At 38.0% G+C, this 21,242-nt stretch overlaps 3 protein-coding genes across 5 annotated transcripts; 2 read left to right on the top strand and 1 right to left on the bottom strand.

The window, feature by feature from the left end:
• LOC109720938 lies at positions 6,394 to 7,541 on the top strand. 2 transcript variants are annotated; one of them, XM_020248307.1, is made up of 2 exons: positions 6,394 to 6,523; positions 6,728 to 7,541. In XM_020248307.1, the coding sequence occupies exons 1-2, from the start codon at positions 6,464 to 6,466 to the stop codon at positions 7,283 to 7,285; spliced, it is 618 nt and encodes a 205-aa protein (XP_020103896.1). In that variant the 5' UTR covers positions 6,394 to 6,463; the 3' UTR covers positions 7,286 to 7,541. The 2 variants fall into 2 exon arrangements, with proteins under 2 accessions (XP_020103896.1, XP_020103895.1); XM_020248306.1 differs by having other exon boundaries at positions 6,403 to 6,622.
• LOC109720888 (pentatricopeptide repeat-containing protein At2g30780-like) lies at positions 10,081 to 12,169 on the bottom strand. Its single transcript, XM_020248234.1, has 2 exons — positions 11,615 to 12,169; positions 10,081 to 11,322 (listed from the first exon to the last, which is right to left on the bottom strand). Exons 1-2 carry the CDS (start codon positions 11,876 to 11,878, stop codon positions 10,327 to 10,329), a joined length of 1,260 nt encoding a protein of 419 aa, XP_020103823.1. The 5' UTR covers positions 11,879 to 12,169; the 3' UTR covers positions 10,081 to 10,326.
• Positions 12,298 to 21,151, top strand: LOC109720886 (E3 ubiquitin ligase PQT3-like). Of its 2 annotated transcripts, XM_020248231.1 has the most exons (15): positions 12,298 to 13,292; positions 13,610 to 13,709; positions 13,894 to 13,975; positions 14,164 to 14,330; positions 14,507 to 14,586; positions 15,070 to 15,135; positions 15,232 to 15,388; positions 15,477 to 15,625; positions 15,900 to 16,064; positions 16,149 to 16,460; positions 17,017 to 17,058; positions 17,218 to 17,476; positions 17,774 to 17,902; positions 18,613 to 18,706; positions 20,312 to 21,138. In XM_020248231.1, exons 1-15 carry the CDS (start codon positions 13,127 to 13,129, stop codon positions 20,948 to 20,950), a joined length of 2,607 nt encoding a protein of 868 aa, XP_020103820.1. In that variant the 5' UTR covers positions 12,298 to 13,126; the 3' UTR covers positions 20,951 to 21,138. The 2 variants fall into 2 exon arrangements, with proteins under 2 accessions (XP_020103820.1, XP_020103821.1); XM_020248232.1 differs by lacking the exon at positions 13,610 to 13,709 and having other exon boundaries at positions 13,156 to 13,292; positions 20,312 to 21,151.

The following is a 21,242-nucleotide window of genomic DNA, read 5'->3' as shown; positions in this document are numbered from 1 at the left end:
TTTTATTATAATAATAATAATAATAAATAAATAAATAAATAAAGGCCGTGAAAGAAGGACCCCACCCCACCCATGGACGGCGGAAAAACGGTGGGCCCCAGCTAGCGCGGGTAGATTGGGCAAATTGGTGCGGCGAAGAGGCGTAGGTACGTAACGAGTCGGTGCCGGGGTTCGTAGACCGGGTTTAGTACTTAATGCGCCGATAAATATGAAACTATGGGTGTGGTTTGAGGGGAAGGGGGAGTTTTGTGGGCGTTAGTTGATGTTGGCAGCGGGTTCGTCGAGGCCGCGTGGTGGGGTCGGGGGCGACACGTTTGACGTCGCGGGTGGAGGAGGATTCGATTGGGCTTTGGATGGACGGGTTTTTAACGTTTTAAGTTCGGTCCGGGGGCCCTTGCAGTGCTTGGTGTTCTGGGTCTACCACGTGGATAGGCATGGGCCAATCACAATGCAGCTGTGGATGCTGATGGTAAGGTATCACAAACAGTTAGGGATGTCAATGGGTATGGATACCCGAAATTTTATCCGAACCCGAACCCGAACCCGACCCGAACCCGAATTTATTTTGTATTATATATAGTATATATATATAAAATTTGATGTTATATTTGAATTTGTATTTTAAAAATTTAAATTTAATATAATATATTTTGAAATATTGAAAAAAGAAATAATTGTTTCGGGTTCAAATTTTCGGGTTCGGGTTCGGGTTCGGGTTTCGGATTTTTGGTCGGGTTCGGGTTTGGGTATGAATTTTTAAAATCCGTCGGGTTCGGGTTCGGGTTCGGGTTTGGGTCTCGGGTTTGGAGTCGGGTTCGGGTTCGGGTTTCGGATTTTTGGTCGGGTTCGGGTTTGGGTATGAATTTTTAAAATCCGTCGGGTTCGGGTTCGGGTTTGGGTCTCGGGTTTGGAGTCGGGTTCGGGTTCGGGTTTTTAAAAACCCGCCCCGAATCCGACCCGTTGACATCTCTACAAACAGTAAAACATAAGGTCATTGCTGTATAAATAGGCAGCTTATACAATGTAAGGGCGTGTTTGGTTTGTTTCTTTTCCAGTTTGTTTCTTTTCCATCCTGAAATCGGAATCAGAATGGGTGAATTCGTTTGTGGGTGTTTGGTACGCGAATGTTCCATCTCGATTTCGATTTTCGAGTGGAATGGGAATCCTCCAATCACATCTTTTTTCAATCCGGCCTAGAAGGCCGGATTGGAAGTTGAATCCGGACGGAATGGATATTTATTCGGATTAAATTTATTTTTTCAACTTTTTTTAATTAAAAGATGAGTTAAAATTTTAAAATTAAATATATAATTTTAAATTTTAATTTGAATTTAAATTAAAAATTAAAATTTAATCTAGTATTTCGAATCTAACTTATGAATTTGAATTTAAATTAAATTTTAATTTATATAAAGATTTATTCAAATTTTCATATTTTGAATTATCCACTCAACTTCAAAGTTTAATTTTTTTTTTTAAAAAAATAGATTTAGAATTTTGATATTATTTCAAAATTTTGATGTAATTTTTTAATAATTAATTTTTAATTTGAATTTAAATTAATATATTATAAAGAAATATTAGTATATTAATTTGATTACGTTTTTTTGTATCCACCTAAACCAAACACCGATAATGGGAATGATTTATTCCGATTTCGATTCAAATGATGAACTAAACAGAATTAGGTAATGAATCATTCCGATTCCAATTCCAGCTTATTTTGATTTCGATTTCGATTTCGACTCCGACTTCGAACCAAACGCGCCCTAAAAGTTGATTCATCTAGCTATTGTTAATATCTTTTTTTTTTTAGAGAGAGATAGGTAGCACGCTACCCGCTTCGTTTATTTCATTTAGAAATAAACTTAGCTAGAAATGTGAATCAACTAGGATTCGAACTTGGGTCTCGGGTACCAACCAGCAAGCCCTTTGCCACTTGCTCTAGGAATGGTCAGTAGCTATTGTTAATATCTAAACTATTAATATTATAATAAAGTCTATATATATATATATATATATATATATATATATATATATATATATATATATATATATGTGTGTGTGTGTGTGTATTGTGTGAGGCTACTATACTTCTGGAAGTATGAAGCCTTCCGTGCTTCCAGGTCGTTTTCGATGTTGCGACTTTCGAATCGTCGATCGGCTCCGTTAAACTTAATCTAATACCTAGAAAATAAATTTCATGATTTTCGATGTCATTTGCCTAGTGATCAAATGAGCTCAAAATTAACTAATTTTAATAGTTATAGTGAGCCGTTTGCAAGTTTAATGGTGTAGAAATATTCAAATCATGTAAAATTTTGATAGAAAATTCTTTATACTATATAAAACAAGATCAATATTTTTGATCTAGAATTTTAATGTCATATTATCATGTTTTGTAAGATTTTTATTTTCAGCCGTTGATTTTGAGCCCCTTAGTTCACTAGGCAAAAGATATCGAAAAATTGCAAAATTTATTTTCTGGGTACTTCAAATACTCTAGATCAAGTTTAACGGAGCCGATCGACGATTCGAAAGTCGCAATGTCGAAAACGACCTGGAAGCACGGAAGGTTCCATGCTTCCAGAAGTATAGTAGCCTCACTCTATATATATATATATAGGCCGTGGCTACTATACTATTATGAGCATTGGAGCTCTCGTACTCACAAGTTGTTTTCAATGATGGAGCTTCTGAATCGACTATCCACTCCATTAAATATGATCTAGAGTATTTGAAACTTCTAGAAAATAAATTTCGTAAATTTTCGAAATCATAATAAAGTCCATCAAGTGGGCATAAAATGAACAGTCAAAATCGAACGACGTCATAAAAAAGGATGATCGGATCCTTCAGTTCAAGATCAGAGTTATTGATCTTTATCTATGTAGTGAATAGAATTTTCTATTAAAAATTCAACAAATTCCGATTCTTTTATACCGTTAAACTAGCAAGTATTTCATACCGGCCGTTATAAATTGTCAAATTTGTGACCTCTTGATCATAAGGTAAATGATGTCGAAAAATTACAAAATTTAATTTTCAGAAGTTTTAAATACTGTAAATAACATTTAACGGTGTGGATCGTCGATTTGGAAGCTCTATCATCGAAAATAATTTATGAGTATAAGGACGATCGTAATCATAATAGTATAGTAGCTGGACCCTATATATATATATATATATATATATATAAAAGTATCTGTTTTCAAAACACTTCATAAGTTATTGTGAATCTTTTCATCCAACTCCATGGGTTTGCGCTTAATTTGAAACTTAATTATTTTAATGCACTTAACCGTTATATTGCATTTTAATAACTTTCTCCTAAAAACTTTTATTTTTAAAAATTACTTTTTAAGTAATTATGAATATACTCAGCTAGGTCCTTGTGTCAATTTTTAAAGACTTAATTCCTTTGAATATACTCAACTGTTAAGTTGCATTTTAATAACCTCTGCTTAAATCTTATACTCATAAAATTATCAAATTACTCACACCACACTATTTATTAAAAAAAAATACAACTATAATTTTTAAGCATGTGGATTTAAACCTAATAGCAATGTTGATATCGAATTAATTTTGTCCGTTTAATTTCAAGAAATATTGATAATTTGGGCCATTGTTATCGTGGTGAAGAGATTAAGTTGAATCATAAACGGAAAATAACAGCTATTGAATCGAATAATTTCGGCCGTTCAATGTTCAAAGAGCGGCAGATTGTTCGAGATTGTTTAATAAGTACTTTGGCTATAATCCATATTTTTAGCCGAGGTCCTTCGAGGGCACATTAATTTCACTTGTTGCATGGAGATTCACCGTGCTTCCCTGCTCAACTTATGTAATTCACTTGTAGCATGGAGATAGATATCTGCGTGCTTCGTAGTTTTTGTTGATCAATCACAATTAAAAGTTCGTTTTGAGACCAGCCGTTTTTACCGTAACTGGCAAAAGATTTGGTACTTGATATCCGAGATTTCAAATTCAAATCGTAATTGATTTATATTTTCAACTAAATTTATTTTTTAAAAAATAAACGAAGCAAATAACATGCTAATTTTCTATAAAAAAAAAAAAATGTTCGCTTCGAGCCTTCGAGGTGTATTTGGATCAAGGAATTATAGAGTGGATAAAACCAAATAAGTTAGTTTGTTGGGAAGTGTGAGCTGTAAATACGAAAACTGGACCAAGCAGGAATTCATCTCGACAACCGCCATTCATTCCCTTGGATACTTTCTATTATAAGCTTATAATTCAACACGACGACTGCGAGTGAACTGGACGGTGATCCACAACGTTTCCGTGACCCTTTCAACAAACTCGGCCGCACCTCAGACGAAGGATACTTTCCGTTTGTGTCGAAACTTGTGATGATGATACAAGATAAGATAAGATTATTGTAGACACCTGCAAAAGAAAAAAAAAACAAAAAAAAAATCAGGGGATGGTACGAAATTACGAATACGATGGTGAGCTCGAGAAGCTTGCTCGAGTAAGTTAAAGTTGGTAACCTTTTTTTTTAGGTGTAAAAACTTGGAAAGGAACGGCTTTGGTACTGCAGGGGTTAGGCGCCTTACCGAAAACTTTGAAAAAAAAATATCCAGGCCAAAGGAGGTAAGTTCATAACATTCCTTTCTCACCCCTAAATCTTGCATCATTTGCTGGCCCTCCCAGCACTAGCACTAGTGACAAAAGATTTAGTAATTAATATCTAAATTTTAAATTTGAATTTTAATTGATTGATATTTTCAAATAAATTTATTTTTAAATAAAATAAATGAAACGGATAACATGTTACCTATTTATCTCAAAAAAAAAAAATCTTGTTTCCTCTTTTATTTTTCAAATATAAATTTTTATACTCAAAAAATAGTAATTTTTGAATTTCTGAAATAAGCTGATATAATTCGGTATAAGTTTAGAACTACTGTTCCATCATTTTTTTGCTGGAACAAGTTTATTCTCAAGTGGAAACAAAACTAATTAAAGTCTAAATTTAATTTTAATTATAATATTAAATTATTAAATTAATCTAATTAATATATTTAAATCATTATTTATTGTTCAAATAATAAAATATTTATTTATTTATTTATAATTAATTAATTATCTAATTAATTAATAATAATTTAATGTATTTATCAATAAACTAATATTTATATTGATATCGATAAACAATTAATATTTTTATTAATCTAATTAATTTTTTTACTAATTATCCAACTAAATAATTTCTCAACTAAATAAAAAATATATTTAATTTAATATATTTTTATTATTTTATAAAATATTCATAGCTAATAAATTTATTAATTTATTTTTAATTAATACTTTGATGCCAGTTAATTAGATAAAATATTTTTAATTTAAATTTATAATTCTCATTTTTTTTTGTTCCAATCTAATCATTTAAATACTATTTAGCTTATTCTCAAGAACAACCTAATTTTTTCCAAACTGCAAGTTTTGTCTAATTTCTATTTATTTCGAAATTTATATTTCTTTCTGAAATAAGTAGTATTTACTTATATCCAAACTAATTGTATAGAAATTTACAGTTGCTAAAACTTTAGTAGGAATTTACAGTTGTTGAAAAATAAAAGAAAATATGTGTGTAATAATATATGTACAATAATTATATACGAATATCATATCATTAGTTTAAAAAAAAAAGAAAAATTTTTAAATACCACCCTCGTGGTTTCACACTTTCTAACTTTAATACTGTGTGGTTTAAAGTGTATCAATTTAGTATCCTGCGATTTTATTTTTATATTTTTATTATTGATTCCATTAATTTTTTTTAGTTAAATTCATGACAAAGTTAAAACTAAAGAATACTGAAATGAATATTCGATAAATCTAGATGGAGTATCTGAAGTTTTTTTGTATATAATTTAATAAAATATTAACAGAAAAGCTGACGAATAGATAAAAATGAAACCATAGAATACTAACTTAATACACTTTAAACCATAGGGTACTAAAATGAGAAAGTACGAAACCACGTGGTGGTATTTAAAGTTTATCCTTAAAACAAGAGTAAACTTCAAATACCACCCTATAGTTTTGCATTTTCTCACTTTAGTATTCTGTGATTTAAAGTGTATCAATTTATTATCCAGTGATTTTATTTTATTTTTTTCGACGGCCCCTTCGTTAACTTTTTGCTAAATTATAGACAAAAAATTTTAAATACCTTACTTATAGTTTATCAAATATTCATTTTATTTTTAACTTTATTACTGATTTAATAAAAAAATTAATAAAAAAAATAATAAAAAAATTATAGAATATGAAAATGATATATTTTAAAAATTATAATTATAATAAAATATTAAAGTGAGAAAATGCAAACTATAAACATGGTATCTCAGTATCTGACGTGTTCCGAAAAAAAAAGAAAAAAGAAAAAAAAAACCAGTATACGTCCCCTTCCTCATTTCTCTAGTAAGCCATGGGCTCCATAGCTATCTTGTCTCCGTCGCTTCAGCACCTCCATATCCTTCACAGTCAGGTTTGGATTCTTATTATTGTCAAGTTCTCGCCATTTCCAATCGCCTGCGAAGTTTGGGATAAGAGTTTTTCTCCTCCCTTTTCCTCTCTGATTCCAATTGTACGATCTCATCAACCAAGTTCCGATTTGGAGAATCTGTGCTTATTTTCTGCCATATTTTCGATCGCTTTGCAATCTAATTGGCTTTATACGTCATATCTACAGGGGGCTTCTAGGGTTTTGGATTTGGGGGAGAGGAGAGGGATGAGGGTCCACCCGGTCCGCTCGGCGGCGGCTACCGGAGGGAGGCGGAAGCACCTCCGTCGCCTCCCCCACATCTTCAGCAAGGTCCTTGAACTCCCCCTCGCCGCCGACGCCGACGTCGCCGTCCACGAGGACCCCGAAGGGTTCCGCTTCGTCGTCGCCGCCGCCGCAGTGGGTCTCGACGGCGGAGTCCGCGCCCACGCGATCCGGATCCACCCCGGCGTCATTAAGGTTGTGATCAGGCCCCCCGCCGCCGCTGCCGAGGAGGTTCTCGACGACCTCGAGCTCGACCGGTGGCGGTTCCGGCTCCCCCCGTCGACGAGGCCGGCGCTTGCCGCTGCCTCCTACGACGGCGGGGAGCTGGTGGTGACGGTGCCGAAGGGGTCCGGATCGGAGGAGTCCGATATCGATGAGGACGGAGGAGGAGGAGAAGAGCGGGAGGGTTGGTGGGGAGATGAGGACGAGGAAAGGGGGATCGGATGCAACAGAGGGACTCACCAGCTCGTAATTGTACAGTAATGCTCCTCTCTGTCAATAAAGTTTGTATCTTTTGATCTCTTGCGAACTCTTTATCGTCGAAAAAGGGATCTTTTGGCTCGCGAACTGATTTTCATTCAAATTTCAACAATTTCATTTTCTGTGTAATTTCCTGTGATGCGTCACCATAAAGTTGCTAACTGCTCCACTTCATTCGGCAGTGAGATAACTCTTCTTCTCGATTTTTATTTTTTTTCGAGTTCTTCTCAATAATTTAAATGATCGATATTTTTTCTCTTTTCCCCTCATAGTTATCTAATTTTTTTCACTTTACAAGCTTGGTTTTCCTAATGCTATGTATGGACTAAATTAAACAGGCATCGGCTGCACTTACACTTAACTTTTAAAAGACAAATTGTTTTTTCTTTTTCCCCTGTATTAAAGTTGCTATATTTCTATGCTACTGTTCGACCTTGAGGTAACTTGTGAACCTGTATATTTTATAAGTTATTTCTCATGTCAGCCAAAAAGGAATCATTTAAATCTTTTGTTATATTACAATAAACAAGTACTTTGAGAAAATTTTCCTTCGTATTCTCTGTGTCATTTATGCTAAAGTGCAAGTATATGATGCCATAAAGAATCTTGTGTGTTGAACTGTATTTCTTTTTACTCTTAAATTTGATCTTTATTATTCGGTCGCGATAAAGATTTTGTTGTTTATTCATTTTCTTGCTTTGTAAGCCTTGCGTCCAGTACTAATGCGGAAGAAGTCCTCAGTTCTTCCAATGCTTAGTTCCTTAACCATTTAATCCGGTTCAAGTTTTTGCCTCCTTTTTGACAAATTGTAGATCTCAAAATTTCATTACTAATCAAGTTGGACAACCAGCAGATTATAAGTAATTTGGCTATTTATCTTTTACCATGATGATTTTTTGTTTTCCTCCTGTCACTACAAGTTCTCATTTTTTGTCAAATTGCTTCTCCACTTCTCTTATTTATGATTTCCTGTCGATTTAATTTTCTCCTGTTTCCTTAACCTGTTCTACACATAAAAATGTGTGATCATGCTTCCCCACAGTAGTAAGTTCAGCCAATCGGTTCTGTGAAAGTGTTACCACTTACCATGGCAGCATCAATTTGTTCTTTGCTTTGTGTTGTAGATGAAAGTGACTTAAGCATACCATTTCAATATTTCCTCCTTGTTTGGTAGCTTGAGATTTCTTTGTTTCATGCTTTGCCTTCTTTTGCCCCTCTCCCTCCTGAAGGGTTTTTGGTGTTCTTTTGCTGTTTCTTCTCATTGCCTATCTACGAAAGAAAAATCTGAAATACCTGATAAGTACGATATATTTGGGAATTGCAAGTTTCAGAAACAATTTAAATCTACAATGTTGTTTTCTAGCTGACCATCCTTGATATATCTAGAGTGAACAACGTCTTATTTTATTGCAAGTCGGTGCTTATGTACTGTGGTGGAAACTGGAAATAATCATAATCCCTTTTCGAGTATTATCATATATTATGTTACCTTCAATCTTCTTGTTATTTTACTATGCAGGTAAAACTGAAGTTAGAGAAGAATCGTATTCTACTTCCGGTGCATCTTGAATACCTACTTATTTAGTGTTTAACCGTTCTGTTTAGATTAATCTAGAGGTTTTCTTTCTACGTTGAAACGAAAGCAATTGTGTTATTTTTGAATGATTGATTGGGTGAAAATGGATTATCAGGGTGCTAGCTAGGTAAGAAATATTGGAGACTTCCTCAGGCGCGATTGCTCTAATGAATCTTGATTTATCACTCTACTCGAGTGGCCAACAGAAAAGTCAACTTGTAGATGGCTATTCTGCGGGCGCAACTGTATCAACAACCACAACTAACATATCTTTTATTTTTCTTTGAAAGAAAAGCTAATTGTGTTTAGTAAACATAGATTTAACAAACAATAATAATAAATTAGACCCCTGAACTAACCACCTGTTATTTCCCTCCGACCATACGTATGAATTTGACATTTGATAACAGCTGTATACATTAACAGAGTTATATAATAAACTGTTTAGATGGGACAAAAAAGCTACCATCATTAAGAGCTACATATATCAGAAACTGCCGGGCGTTAGTACAGTCACAGATATTAATAAGTCTCTCTAGAGACGTAGAATAGTAAAAATCACACATCTGATTCATAACCGAAAGTTCTCAGTATATATATGATATATCAGCATTCATCGTCAGGCATTAGGAAGTCGTAGAGGGCAAAATTTCCCAGATAAAAAATAGTTGGCTTTCCATGACTATATATATCTACATATATATACACCAAAGCCGTCTTTTTACCTACTGCAAGAATCACCGCAGGGAGAACAACACATAAATAATAATTAACATAATTCTAGATAGAATTAGCCGTGAGGTCCCCATGAGCTAAACTCTAAAACTTCTCCACAAAATTACTTTCAAGAGTTCCTTCAATATGTTGGGCTCACAATCTGAGTACGTCTCAATAGTCAGAAAATTGGATCAAAGTTCATTGCAATTACTACCATTACATTTCAGGCACATACAGGTTCTTATCTTTCCGAACAAGCGATCAGTGTTAAATTGAGTTATGCAGTTCAATTACTGCAATTCTATGCTTTGAGCATTTCTTCAATTCTCAGGGAGCAAAATCTAGTTCTTTTTCAGGTTTCACAGGCATATTGCTTGGCATTGCACTATGCCGTATTGCTTTGCTATCCTGCACAGCTTATTTGAACAATCCACTATTCTTTTACTCAGTTAGATCTCGCCTAAATAAACCACATTAACCTTTACCGTCGCAGCACAATAAAAGAAAACAGATAAAATAAACGATTTTCAAGAGCTCAGTGTCAAGGATCACTTACAATGTATTTTCAAAATTTTAGACAACATTTTTCTTGATTATGTACGTCCAATCCAAATAGAATGATATATACAACACCAAGAGAAAAAGGATATACATTAAAGGCAACAATCAGAGGCCACAAACAATATTCATACAACAGGGTGCCAATTTCTTCCAGAATTCGTTTAGTGAGACTTCTTTAGATGCGAAAAAATTATGCAAACCCTGCTATCTTCATATCTTTTATGATCAAATCAAGCCTCTCATACAATTCAAACTTCCGATACCCAGCAACCAACAGATCATAAGTAGATCTTGTAAGTTCGTACGAATTACGTATCCGGTCCAAGAACAAATCCAACCTATTGAAAGCCTTCCTACGAAAATAAGAACAGATAACTGCCTCAATATCTTCAGGGCATCCAAAGATCATTCCTCCCTCCAACATCCGCATTACAGCAAACTCCATTTGATCCAACTGATCAGAGTTTGCATACAATCGAGCAACTCCACAGTGCAATCGCATTGAAACATCAAAACACGTGCCTTTCCTGATGAGACCAAGTAGCTGTTCCATTTCCTCAACTAATCCCAAGTCCATGTAGAACCTCGAAAGCTTCTCAGCCATGGCCTCATTTAGTTCCCAACCTCTGTTAATGACGAACTTCAGAAACTCTCTAACTCCGCCCACATCCTTCCTTTTACACAGCCCTTCAATCTTGGCTTCCAATATGCTTAAATTCGGTAAGATTTCTACCGATAGCATTTCATTGAAAAACCGATCAGCATCTTCAAATTTCCCCAATTTGGTCAGCCCCGTGATTAGGTACTCATAGGTCCGAGTAGTTGGAGAGAACCCAGCTTTCTTTGTAGCAAAGTACCAGCTCACCATACTATGAGCATCCCCGAGCCTCGAAAATGCGGAGATAAAGGCACTATAGGTGGAGAAGTCAGGTTTTGACTCATCTTTTCCGTCCATTATCTCGAATAAGCTCAACGCAGTAACTATATCCCCCGTCGACAAGTAAAGAGTAAGTAGAGCATTGAAAATGGAAGTATTTGGTTGAATTCCTTGGGCCTCCATTGATGTGAAGACCCTCAGCGCAAACTGAACATTGCTAGACAACTCGCACAAAGAAATTAGCTTTAGATAGGGTTCACGCTCGAGAACACGTTCCTTCAGTAGTTTCTCTAACTTCCATTCCAAGACCTGATTAATGTTTTGACCATCACGAAATGAAATGGAATCAAACAGTAGGAATCTAAAGTAGTTCAATCAAATGCAGCCATGATATTACAACCCTAGTTAAGAACTATCAAAAAGCCCACATTTTGAACACTAGATTAGTTCTAAAAACTTCAAAGACTATCAAAAATTGATACGGATACAGATTCTCCAACTATAACCAGGGGATTCGCTACTCTCGTAGGTTCAAAACCCTAACCTCTCTCTTTCTCCATCAACGAGCTATCTAAGACCAAGAGTTTGTGTTTCTCATTACCAATTGGGCCTTTTTCGGAGCGGAAGAGCGTAGAGCTACAGCGAGGGGTTCCCAAAAGGAGGCTTGGCACGTGGCCATGGAGCTCTCCCTCTCCCTCTCCTCCTCCTCCTCCAGCGCGATCTTAACGCCCGAATCCGTCTCCCTCATCAACCTCTCGAGAAGAGGGGTAGCGGCGGCGGCGTGCGGCGGTGGCGGAGGATGTGTGTGGATTCGACGCCGCAAACCCCGCGTCGCCTCCGATAGAACCCTAGCGAGCGTCGCCATTGTTTCCGGCGACGAAGCGGGGAGCCACCGGCCGTTTCTCTCAGCCGTCGGATCCACGGGCCCCTGCTAAATTGTTACGGTCCGTGATTGGAGCTCGCTCATCGAACGGTTGATAGGCCATCAAATTCTGCGAGATCAAAACGAACGGACTTTTTTTTTTCTTTTGCGGGGGGTTTTCTCTGAACACAGGAAAGCCCATGGAGAGCCTGAGCGAATTTGGGCTGATTAACTTATCAGGCCCATAGGGATTAGTTCACTTCATTAGCTAAAGTTATTATGGGCCATATTTGGACCTCAAAAGATATATCTGTTGCAATTCACTGGATATTTCCTTGCATGCAAATATATATTAATAAATAAATCGATAAATACTTCATTATTAGCGCTTTCCTCTTTTGCCCCACCATCTTCACAGAGAAGAGGAGAAACCGAGTACCTTCTCTGTCCAAACGCTTCATATCTCTCTTTCGCTCTTCCGAGGGGCAAACCCTAATTAACCCTTTTCGCCCCTTCCGATTCCTTATCCTCTCCTCCTCACTCTCGATCCAATTCGAGGGTTCGAATCGATTCGTCTCGGCGGTTTCTCTGCGGATTCCTCTACGGCGGATCGTCTAGGGTTTCGTCGCTGCTCGATCTGGGAATTTGCGATCCCCAAAAGCCTCTCTTCTGGTACTGATCTCTCGATTTCGTGATCGGCTTAGCTTTTTGGGGTTTGTGTTGCCGCGGCGACGCTCGGCTTCGTGGAGGTTCTCGGCGATGGCGATTTGGTGACACGAGCATCCGATGCTGTGGCGTTTCCCCAGTTTCTTTTCGTAATTTGGGGATTTCTTTGCGAAGTTCGCCTCCTTTCTGCGGCTGATCGGAATCGCATCGGGGCGAGCGAGATCGTAGCTTTCCTGGAGGGATTTTGCTGTGGATCTGAGCCTTGCTTCTTATACCTTTATCCCAATTCCAATCGTGAAGGCCTATCGATTCCAATGACGGCGAGTCCTTTCTGATATTCTGATCGGTGATTTTCTTGTTGAAGTTAGCAGAGAAATCGGAGTCATCACCGAGGAATTAAAGGAGATAAATTACTTGTACACATGTCTATGTTGTTTTCTGTTTTTTCTAGATTAATATCAGGCCTTTCAATTTTTTAGGCCGTAAAATTCATTTGCTGCTACGTTCAGGGCAGATACTTGTGCTTTTGTGGTTGTCTTTTTTGCTTTTTAGATCAGAAGAAAAACCAAGAAGGAAAAAAAAAATATGGCTGTGTATTATAAGTTTAAAAGTGCAAAAGATTACGACTCTATACCCATTGAGGGCCAATTTATATCTGTTGGCAATTTGAAAGAAAGAATTTTCGAATCCAAGCATTTGGGAAGGGGTACTGATTTTGACCTGATGGTAGCAAATGCACAGACTAATGAAGGTTGGTTCTTTCCTGAAGATAATATTATTGTGATTTGTTCACATAGTTTCCTTTCATGGCTATAGTTCTTTCTATATGAAATTAGCTTTTTTTCTTTTGTAAAAAAAATCAAAAGAGACAACTTTAAGTTGCATGAGAATACATATACTTTTAAAATTTAACGGATGGTTGCTAAACTTGTGAATCACGCCTTATGTTAAAATATTACTCATATTGTCATATATGCTTCTGTTGGATAACTTTCTTGGGGAATTTGGGTTCTAATAATATCTTTTGGCATTCATATGGACTTCGTATTGTTCCCTTTCCGGTTTCAGAATATGTAGATGAAGCTGCTATGATACCCAAAAACACATCAGTATTGATTCGTCGGGTTCCTGGGCGGCCTCGGAAGCCTATTGTTACTGAACCAGACGAGTACTATCTCACTCTTTGAAATTTGAGCATTTGAGGACTTTCTTATTTATTCTTAATTTGTGATTCCATCAGTGAGTTTAGTTATTGTAGTGGTGTTGCTATCAAGTTAGATACAGAAGATGTTGCATAATGATGATGAAGTTTGTTTAGTAGCTAGATCTTGAGATATGCATTGCATATGCAGGCCAAAAGTTCTAGAGGATAAGGTGGAAGATGCCTTTCCGCCTAGTAGCACGTTGGTCACTGATCCATCCACTATGAAATATGTAAGCGAAGTACTTGTTTGTTTTATAGTCCAATAACTGAGTCATTGTTCAGAAGGATTCTCTATTTTAGCCTGATTTAGTGCCAGCCGAGACAGTCTTATGGTTGGCATTGTTCTACGAGAACTTCTGGCCAATAATACGGGTTGACAATACCGGACAATATAATATCAATTTATCACAATTTGCAGCCTGAAGAATCTGAATGGGATGAGTTTGGCAATGATTTGTACACTATTCCTGAAGTTCTTCCTTCTCAATCAATTAAGCCAGCAGTAGATCTTTCTCCTGCTGACCATGTTGATGAGGATAGCAAGATTAAAGCTCTGATTGATACACCCGCCCTTGACTGGAATCGGTGAGATAATCAAGATTAATTGAGTTTGTAGTATTCTTTTCAAAGTCGGAATTATTATCATATTTCTTGTAATTGCTGTGGGAATATTAAGGACATAATGCTCAGCAGCATATTGTGGTTGAGCAAAGATTACTTTACAATGAAGTGTTTTCACCATATTTGAACATATTCTGCAGCCAAGCTCAAGATGCATATGGTTCTGGCCGAGGTTACGGCAGAGGAATGGGTGGAAGGATGGTGGCTGGCCGTGGTTTTGGTAATAATATTTGCAAATTACTATATTGATTGTATGCTTTATCTAATTTTCTGCTTAACTACAAAAATAGGACCATTGCCAGTTCAATGGTGGGTTTGCAACTGTACGGTCTCAAGGTCAGCCATTTCATGAAAAATCTTTAAGTTTATCTGTCCATAATACTTTTCTTCCAGGACCCCACTTTAGTGGAACTATAACTGGGTATTGGCTTTTAATGTGTTCTAGCTAGTAGGCTTTCTGCTCTCAGACTGTGTATCCAGAGATAGTTTGAAATAATCTGATTTACATTTGTACTATCTTTTTCTGCCCTTTTGAATGGCATGGTAGCAGTCCCAGACATCCACTTTGTTTTCGGCGGTAGCAATCAGTTTTGTTCCTGTAGTTTATAGTTGTGTGTGACAATTCCGCCATTTTTTTTTTTGGCATTTTCCTTCGTATTACATGCCTATCTTATTTTTTTATCCCTATTTTTATTTAATGAAGGCCGTGGTGGGTTTGAACGTAAGACACCGCCAGCAGGCTATGTCTGTCACAGATGCAAAGTGCCTGGTATGTCGCCTAGTTGGCTTTCAGTTCTCTCTTGTTGGGGGGAGTTTTCAGAATGTAGTATCATTTTACATTCGCGTGATGAATTTTCTCTTTCAGGCCATTTCATTCAGCATTGCCCCACCAATGGTGACCCCAATTATGACATCAAAAGAGTGAAGCCACCAACCGGCATTCCAAAATCAATGTTGATGGCAACTCCTGATGGCTCTTATGCTTTGCCAAGTGGTGCTGTTGCTGTTCTAAAGCCTAACGAGTAAGCTGCTAACTTCACAATTTCATGCGTGTTGTTATGCAAATAAACTATTATGACAGCCTCTGATGACTTCTGCTGTTTCTAATAGAGCTGCTTTTGAGAAGGAAATAGAGGGTCTTCCTACCACTCGACCTGTCAGTGATCTTCCACCTGAATTGCGCTGCCCATTGTGTAAAGAAGTTATGAAAGATGCTGTCTTAACAAGCAAGTGCTGTTTCAGGAGCTTTTGTGACAAATGTAAGTGTCATAGTTCTTGGAGTTTAATTTTCTTGTATTGTCGCTTGGTGGCATAGCAGTTGAGCAGTTGTTCGGTGCCTGTTTATGATACTCTGATATGCGACTATTTTTTTTTAATTTTTTTATTTTTTGTTTATTCCTTTTGGTTTGGAACATATGTTTCCATCACATACCTTAATTAATTACTCTTCTTTTCTTTCTACTTCCTGCCCCATTTTTCTCTTGCTACACCTTCAAACTGCTTTTGAGTTGTTCCTGTGATTTTCTCTGCCAGGCATTAGAGACTACATTATTAGCAAGTCGATGTGTGTTTGTGGGGCTACAAGTATATTAGCAGATGACCTTCTTCCAAATAAAACTCTCAGAGAAACCATCAGCCGCATATTGGAGTCAACAACCAGTAGCACAGAAAATGCTGGGAGTTTGGTGCTAGTGCAGGGTATGAATCAGTCCTCTCGTTCCATTAAATATGAATGTATTAAATTAAACAGTAGATGTAGGCTATAATTTTTCAAATTTGTAGATATGGAGTCAGCTCGTCCCGGTCTGCCCAAAGTTATCTCTCCTACTCATTCCGCTGCTTCTAAGGGTGAATCGAAGGCTTCTAAGGGTGAATCAAAGGGACCTCCTGTTGAGCATTCTCCGGAAGCTGAAAGTGCTAGCGGAGTAAAAGCTGTGAACATGGATATGAATTCATCAGACAAGAAGGTTGCCATAAATGTGAATGTGTCTGATGCAACACCAGAATCAACAAATGCAAAAGAAGCAAAATCACCAGAAAGTGCTCCTGCACCGCCCGAAGATGCCCAGGAAAAGTTGCTTGCTGGTGAGCAAGGTGGGTTAAGCGTCCTGTAAGGTTCAATTTGTAATTCTTGCTAATAGCCTTCACAGCTTTGTTGATAACTGCCTGGGGTTTGTCCCGAACATGGTAAATTATGGGCCAAAAAAGGGTTTTCTATTGAACTTTTAGGTTTTGTTGAGTATTTCCTTACTAAGCTACAGTTTCTCTTAAGACTTTGGAGTGTTGTTAGTGGAAAGCACTTTCATATTGAAGTGCAGCTGAATACTTTATGAAAATGGATTACATTGTATCCGTGAAGAAATCCGACGAATTGAAGGTGCAAATGACATGAATTCTGCAATTTGAAGAACAAATTATCCAAGCTCCTTTGAAAATTAATTACTTTGACGGACCCTTCTGATGAAATATTGGAATAGCAGTTGGGCGTAGTATCGGCATTTGGACAACTAACTTGATTTGAGGATACTGCTTTCTGTAATTGCAAAAAAATTTCCAGTTAATTCGGTCTTATGTTTTTCAAAATAATATCATCTTTATTTGTTTGTCTACTGTTTCTCTCATGGCCATACTTACTCGCTTTGTCTATCAGGAAAGAAAAAGAAGAAGAAAAAGGCACGCCTGCCTGGCAGTGGTAAGTGCCTCACTCCACGTTCCGTGAAGATAACTTTTCTAATCACTTATATATATTAGTTGGTACAAGTTGGTTGATTGTATTATATATTTATACTAATCAAGCATCAAAGTAGTTTATTCTTGTTTATTTCGCTCTTATTTTCTCCCTCATCCGCAGCTGTTGATGTGCAATGGAGAAATTATCAAGATATGGGAGTTGAAAATTTTGGCGGGATGCCTTTGGCTGCTTCGAGCTACAATCCATATTGGGCTGGCGGGATGCCCATGGGAATGGACCCATACATGGCGGCACCTTTGGCTGGTGCCATGCCCTTTATGGGTTATGCACCTGGCCCTTTTGATGTTCCTTTTGGTGGGGCAATCCTCCCACAGGATCCATTTGTTGCACCGGGTTATATGATGCCTGCTGTACCAAGGTATTGTGTTGTGCTTGTCCTTATGAAACCTTGGAAGTTAACCAGAAGCTTAAAAAAGAAAACAGTAGGCTGGCATTTTCACTTCATTATCATGGAATATGGTTTTTCTTCTGGATATAGTACATCTCCCGTGTCTTTACTCTTACCATTCTTTTGCATGATCCAAGATGTTTTTTTTCTTTCACCTGTAACGTTCATTTCCGTTCTCTGCTCTTTTTTTTTTCAAGTTCATTGAGAAATTTTTATGCATTTTCCCTTTCAACGGATGATTAAGTAGATTGAAGTTATTTTCTTCAGGGACCTATCAGAGTTGGCTATTGGCAGCATGGCCATGAATATGGGGCCTCCTGTTATGCGACGAGAAGAGATGGAGGCCAGGAGAGCTGATTTAAGGAGAAAGCGTGAATTTGAGCGACTGAGTGAAAGGTAAACATACTCTCCATTTCCTCCTTAGTACAACAAGAATAATGCAATATCTGTATTTAAATTCTAGCCGTTATTCTTACCTAATTTATGGTTCTTATACAGTTTTATGGCTATTTAGACCCTTGCATTCTTCATTTACTTTGAGATAGTTTTATACATTGGCAAGTTAGTATGATTACGCGTCAATATTTATTTTGCAACTTATGTCTATTCTACTTTTTTTCTTTTTTTTTTTCTTTCCTCGGGTCACTGTTACTTGTCGCATTTCGTTAAGGACTTACATTAGCCCAAGTTTGTTGTTATGGGAGTAGTTATCTCACCTATTGGGAATTGAAATATAAATTTATTCATTTATGCTGTTCCAATGTTGAAAGTAGGTGCTCAGTTTTCTTGCTCTAGTTTTCCCCCCCTCTTTTGGGCCCCCCCTCCTTTTTTTTTTAACACATTGTGCCACTGTACTACTATAACCTCACCATAATTTGCGATATGATACTTACCTTTTCCATGACACGTCTCCATGTCATGGATTTTTAAACACTGGATTTAATTTTTAGATTCTTAAACACTGGATTTAATTTATATTTTTTATACTAGCCTACTGTCCTATCTTTTCCAATATCTCCTCTTTTTTTTTTTTTTGGGTGGCAGCCCATGCTTTTATATAGCTGGTAGAAAATGAGAATATAAAAAAATATATATATTTGTTGCAGGGAGAGTGAGCATTCAAGGGACAGGGAGGTCAGAAGGGAAACAAGGGAAGCAGGAGGTGGTGTTAATGAAGTTACATCGGTGAAGTCGAAGCCTGTATGTTCTTTTATGCTAACCCATTTGCTTGTTCAATTTTGTACTATTTGTTTCATCGTTAAAGCAGCATTAGAGTTATCTCGAGAAGGTGGGAAAAAATGCATCTTTTTCCCCTTATTTGTTGGGAGAGCGCATGATGAATTTCTTTTCCACAAATCAACGAACGAAGTCGGACGTTACGATTTTGATCTGTTTTGGATTTTATCACGGGGTGGGCTTCTAGGGGTGGGCTTCTAGGTTTTAGTATGCAGGTGCTGCATGCTCTCAATCAGGAGGAGCAATTTCTTGATTGGTTTTGTTTCATAAAGTTCAAGTTCTATTTATGGCTAAAATGCAGAAATCCTCTAGATAGTATTGTGACTATCTCTGATATTTAATATCTCTGTTTAACACCGTCATTATTTGGGTACTCGGTTCCTCTCATCAGACTGCTGTAAGAATATGGTGCATCAATGTCTATAGTTTGACTACGCATCAGATGGTGAGTTGGGGTCAGTACATTGTTCTAGTGAAGTGGTTAGAATTCTTTGTTTGTCGTTAGGAGATGTGATCCTAAGCTTGGTGGGATGAGGAAAGCAAAAACCTTTGCCTTCCAAGCCATAAGAGGGAGATATTAATGGGTATTTAGAGAGCGGTGTTGTATATGTCTAGATGGAACACTAGTACCACAATCAGAAAAAGGTGCGTCATGAAAAATGTGAGAGTTTTCTGCATTTTAGCTTTTATAAATTTTTTTTGTTCTTATTATTGTCGGAGAAGTTTGTGGATGGGTTGCAATGCCTTTGCTTTTGACGGCTACACTGCTGGAAGGCGGGGAAAAAAAAAAAAAACTAACAACTCCATGTTGGGCCGTGCTGGTCAAAAGTTGAAGCAGGGCCTGGAGAAGCGACCAACGTTGCGCAGATGCGTAGGCCGTGCTTCTATCTTTTACTTCTTTTTTCCTCTTCTATTGTTTATTTTTTGGTTTTTGGTTTTTGTTTTTTTTTTCTTTATTTTTTTGGGTTGGTTGGAAGATTCTGTCCGATTTTAAAATTGGGGCTGTGAATTCTGGAGGGTGAAGGGTTTTATGTGTGGAAGATGCAATCTGTTTTTAATAGTATATTTTGTAGGTGGCTATTCGTAATCCGTTTTTATGCGGGCGGGGGTCAACACTCTATTGACTCGGGATGACATAAATAATCTTATTTAAAATTTGTTTGCACTCTTACTATCGCCCATTTCGCTGGCGGTGCTGATTATTGTATTTTTAATCGGGTGATTCTAGCCTGTGGGCTGTGGGTTGCTCTCAACCGCAATTTGTGGGGTTTCGCTGGCTTGGCGCATCTGTCCATTCCATGGGCAGCCCGTGAATTGTGCGCCTTTGCTTTTGCTTTTGCTCCCGCATTAAGCGAAAGCATCTATATTTTTGATACTCCAAAACTGTAAATCTGTGATGCAGTCAATGCGTACACTTTCGACCAAGGTGAGTGATATTTGGACCATACCAAGTGGGCAAACGAACATGTGGTATATATATATATATATATATATATATATATATAGAAAGAATGTATAGGGTATTTTTTTTGCTGTTTGAAATCACGGGCTAACAAAGTTTGACCGCAGAGATCGGCGGCCCAATCGAGTGGCGCTGCAGCTTCAGCTTTGGACCGGGCGGAGCGGTCGGAGAGGGAACCTAGCCAGGATCGCCACTACGGCGCGCCGGCGCGGGCATCCTCGACCCGTCACTCCCCGCAACGGACCGGGAAGAAGAGGGCGGCCTTGGACCACGACGAGCCTCCTCCTCCTCCTCCTCCCCATCCCCATCCCCCTTCCGCCGCCGAACTGGCTAAACTGGACCGGAAGCAGAAGGGCAGCGTCTTCTCCCGTATCAGCTTCCCCGGCTCCAACCCGGAATCCGACGGCGGGGGTGGGCCGAGCAGGAAGAAGCGGAGGTCCTCCTCGGAGCTCCCTCCCCCGCCCAAGAAGAACGGCCTAGTGATCAAGGAGGACCGCGAACCGGGGGAGAACCGGACCGCCTCTGATTCGTACCGATCGTCCGCAGCTGCCGCCCCTTCCCCTGCTGCTGCTGCTGCTGCGAGAAGGGGTTACGAGCACGAGTCGAGCGAGGAGGAGTACCATTTCAAGCGGCGCCCCTCGAGGAGGGAGGCGGATTCCTGGGAACTGATGGACGAGGGGCGCCACTCCAGGGGTTCGAGGGAGCGGGAGCCCCACAGCGAGCGCCCCACGAGCAAGCGCAGGTGAGAGAGAAAGAGAGAGATCAGAGATCAGAGAGGGAGGGAGGGAGGGAGAGAGAGATAGAGACTGAGAGAGCTTGAAGGATCGACTGTGTTGTATGGCTACGTGATGAGTTGCGGGGCTTCACTTTTGCCTCGCCCTTATGTACGACGTCAGCGAATTCATATTTTGATAATATTGAGATTTCCGATTAAGGAGGTTTTTTTTTTTTTTTTTTTTTTTTTTTNTTTTTTTTTTTTACTTCAGTTGGATTGGATCTCTACGTTTTGCATGCTTAATTGTTTTGGAGTTTTTTTTT

This window comes from Ananas comosus, linkage group 15 (genome assembly GCF_001540865.1).
Source record: "Ananas comosus cultivar F153 linkage group 15, ASM154086v1, whole genome shotgun sequence".
In the NCBI taxonomy this organism is placed as follows: domain Eukaryota; kingdom Viridiplantae; phylum Streptophyta; class Magnoliopsida; order Poales; family Bromeliaceae; genus Ananas; species Ananas comosus.
The sequence above is the reverse complement of the archived record's forward strand: the minus strand, read 5'-3'. Positions and strand labels throughout refer to the sequence as shown.